Source organism: Lycium ferocissimum, chromosome 12, assembly GCF_029784015.1.
Source record: "Lycium ferocissimum isolate CSIRO_LF1 chromosome 12, AGI_CSIRO_Lferr_CH_V1, whole genome shotgun sequence".
In the NCBI taxonomy this organism is placed as follows: Eukaryota; Viridiplantae; Streptophyta; class Magnoliopsida; order Solanales; family Solanaceae; genus Lycium; species Lycium ferocissimum.
The window spans coordinates 37,103,004-37,105,235 of NC_081353.1; the positions used below are offsets into that span (position 1 = coordinate 37,103,004).

At 31.8% G+C, this 2,232-nt stretch overlaps 1 protein-coding gene across 1 annotated transcript; it reads left to right on the forward strand.

The window, feature by feature from the left end:
* Positions 1-273: 273 nt before the first annotated feature.
* Positions 274-1,194, forward strand: LOC132040825 (inorganic pyrophosphatase 1-like). The gene has a single exon (XM_059431503.1). The coding sequence runs from the start codon at positions 344-346 to the stop codon at positions 1,121-1,123; it is 780 nt and encodes a 259-aa protein (XP_059287486.1). The 5' UTR covers positions 274-343; the 3' UTR covers positions 1,124-1,194.
* Positions 1,195-2,232: the final 1,038 nt, after the last annotated feature.

The following is a 2,232-nucleotide window of genomic DNA, read 5'->3' on the forward strand; positions in this document are numbered from 1 at the left end:
AATTTCGGAAAACAAGTTTAGTCCTTCAAAGTTCAAACTACTACTAGTATTTATTTCCATAAATAAATCGGTTCCTAATTAAACCCAAACAGTTAAAAGAAACGAAACCCAATACCACAAAAGAGAAAAGAGTTTTATATATATATATATATATATATATATATATATATATATATATATATATATATATATACATATACACACACCATTTCGAATCCAAATCAATTTAGGAAGCAAAAAACAATTATAAATAGTGGAACTCCTTCTCTGGAAACTAATATCCCAAAGTTTTATTTGTTGTTGAATTTCTGAGAACAAAAACAAAGGTTTTCTATATTCATCAATGGCTGGAATTTTGGTGATTTTCGACTTCGACAAGACGATTATCGACGTGGACAGCGATAATTGGGTGGTGGATGAGTTAGGGTTAACTGATTTACTCAATAAACTTCTCCCAACTATGCCTTGGAACTCTTTAATGGATAGGATGATGAAGGAGTTTCATGCACAAGGAAAAACCATTGAAGACATTAAAGAAGTACTAAAAAGGGTTCCCATACATTCCAGAATTGTCCCGTGCATTAAATCAGCTTATGCATTAGGGTGTGATTTGAGAATAGTAAGTGATGCAAATGTATTCTTCATTGAAACAATCTTGAAACATCTCGGAATAAGGGATTGCTTCTCAGAAATCAACACGAATCCATGCTACGTTGATGAGGAAGATAATAGGGTTCAAATTTTCCCTTACGATGATTTTCATGGCTGCAATAATCCGTGCCCTCCCAACATGTGCAAGGGTTTGATATTAGAAAGACTAATACAAGCTGAAGGGAATAAAAGAATGATTTATCTTGGTGATGGAAGTGGCGATTTCTGCCCTAGTTTGAAGCTCAGAGAAGGAGATTTCGTCATGCCAAGAAAAGATTTCCCAGCCTGGAATTTGATAAACGAAAACAGGACGCTAGTAAAAGCACCGATCCACGAATGGACTGATGGGGAAGAGCTTGAGAGAATTCTGTTACAACTGATTAATGCAATCACCATTGAAGAAAATGCAAGTTCCACACTATGTCCAAAGCAACTCACACCTTCGACCAAGCCTATCGACATGTACTACTAGTGGATTGATGAATATGAATGTGCATGTCAATAAGAGACACGTTCTAGAACAAGTCTAGACATCGAGTTATAATTTTTGTATTATGAGATATATGATTTTGTTCTTAAAGGGACCACTTTCTAATTCATGTGCGTTAAGTGTTTTTTAATTTCGTCTGTTCTCATAGTATATAGGTTCTTTATTATGATTTATATCGGCTTAATATATATTTCATCTATCAAATTTCGTTCTAGAACGTGTCTTTACCTTTAACTAGTTCAATCTTGAATCAAGAGATGGTCAATCTCTCAAATCTAGTTCAATCTTGAATCAAGAGATGGTCTTTACCTTTAACAATTTCTCTTGTTCCAAATGAAAAAGGAATAAGAAATACTCGAATCAAATGAAAAGGAATAAGAAATACTCGAATCAAATTACATATCAACGTTGAAACCTAAACCAATATCTTTTGTCCCGTTGCAGCTCACACAAAATAATATGCATGAATTTGAGTCCTATTATATAAGTGGCTTAGCAAGCTATTTAACCAAAAGGGAAATTAGGAAAAGAACACAACTACCACAAATTTTCCACAAGATTAAATCTAACAGCATATTTATCGATAGTCGATATTGCATTAATCAATATCAACAGTACTTACATATATTTTTAATGAGTATATGTGTAATTTCTCACACACAATTTCATAGTGATCTACATACATTTCTCAAACGCTTGTTTTTTAGGTCATTAGTCAGTTAAGGGTAACTTCACATTTTTCACTCATATATTGCAATTTTTTTTGGCATTGTCCCTTTTTTGTTCGTCTAAAAGATTGATTTTTTATATTTAGAAACTATATATAAATTTACAATTGAATTTTGTCAATCATAAGTTATTATAGGGACAATACTTTTTTATACTGACAAATATGTTATTTTACTCATCTGTATACTGTGTTAAGTTGAAAAAAGAGAGTAAAATATACTGTGTCAAATTAAAGGGAAACAGTTAATAATTCAAGAAGTTTGTGATGTAGGCGAGCAAAGGGTAAAAAATGTACATTTCAAGTAATTGAAGGTTAAATATGTTTCGTTAGATATCAAAATTGACTAAAATTTAAATTACAC

Excerpts from the sequence above, each read along its gene's own strand:
- LOC132040825 (XM_059431503.1), top strand. The coding sequence starts at position 344 with ATGGCTGGAATTTTGGTGATTTTCGACTTCGACAAGACGATTATCGAC.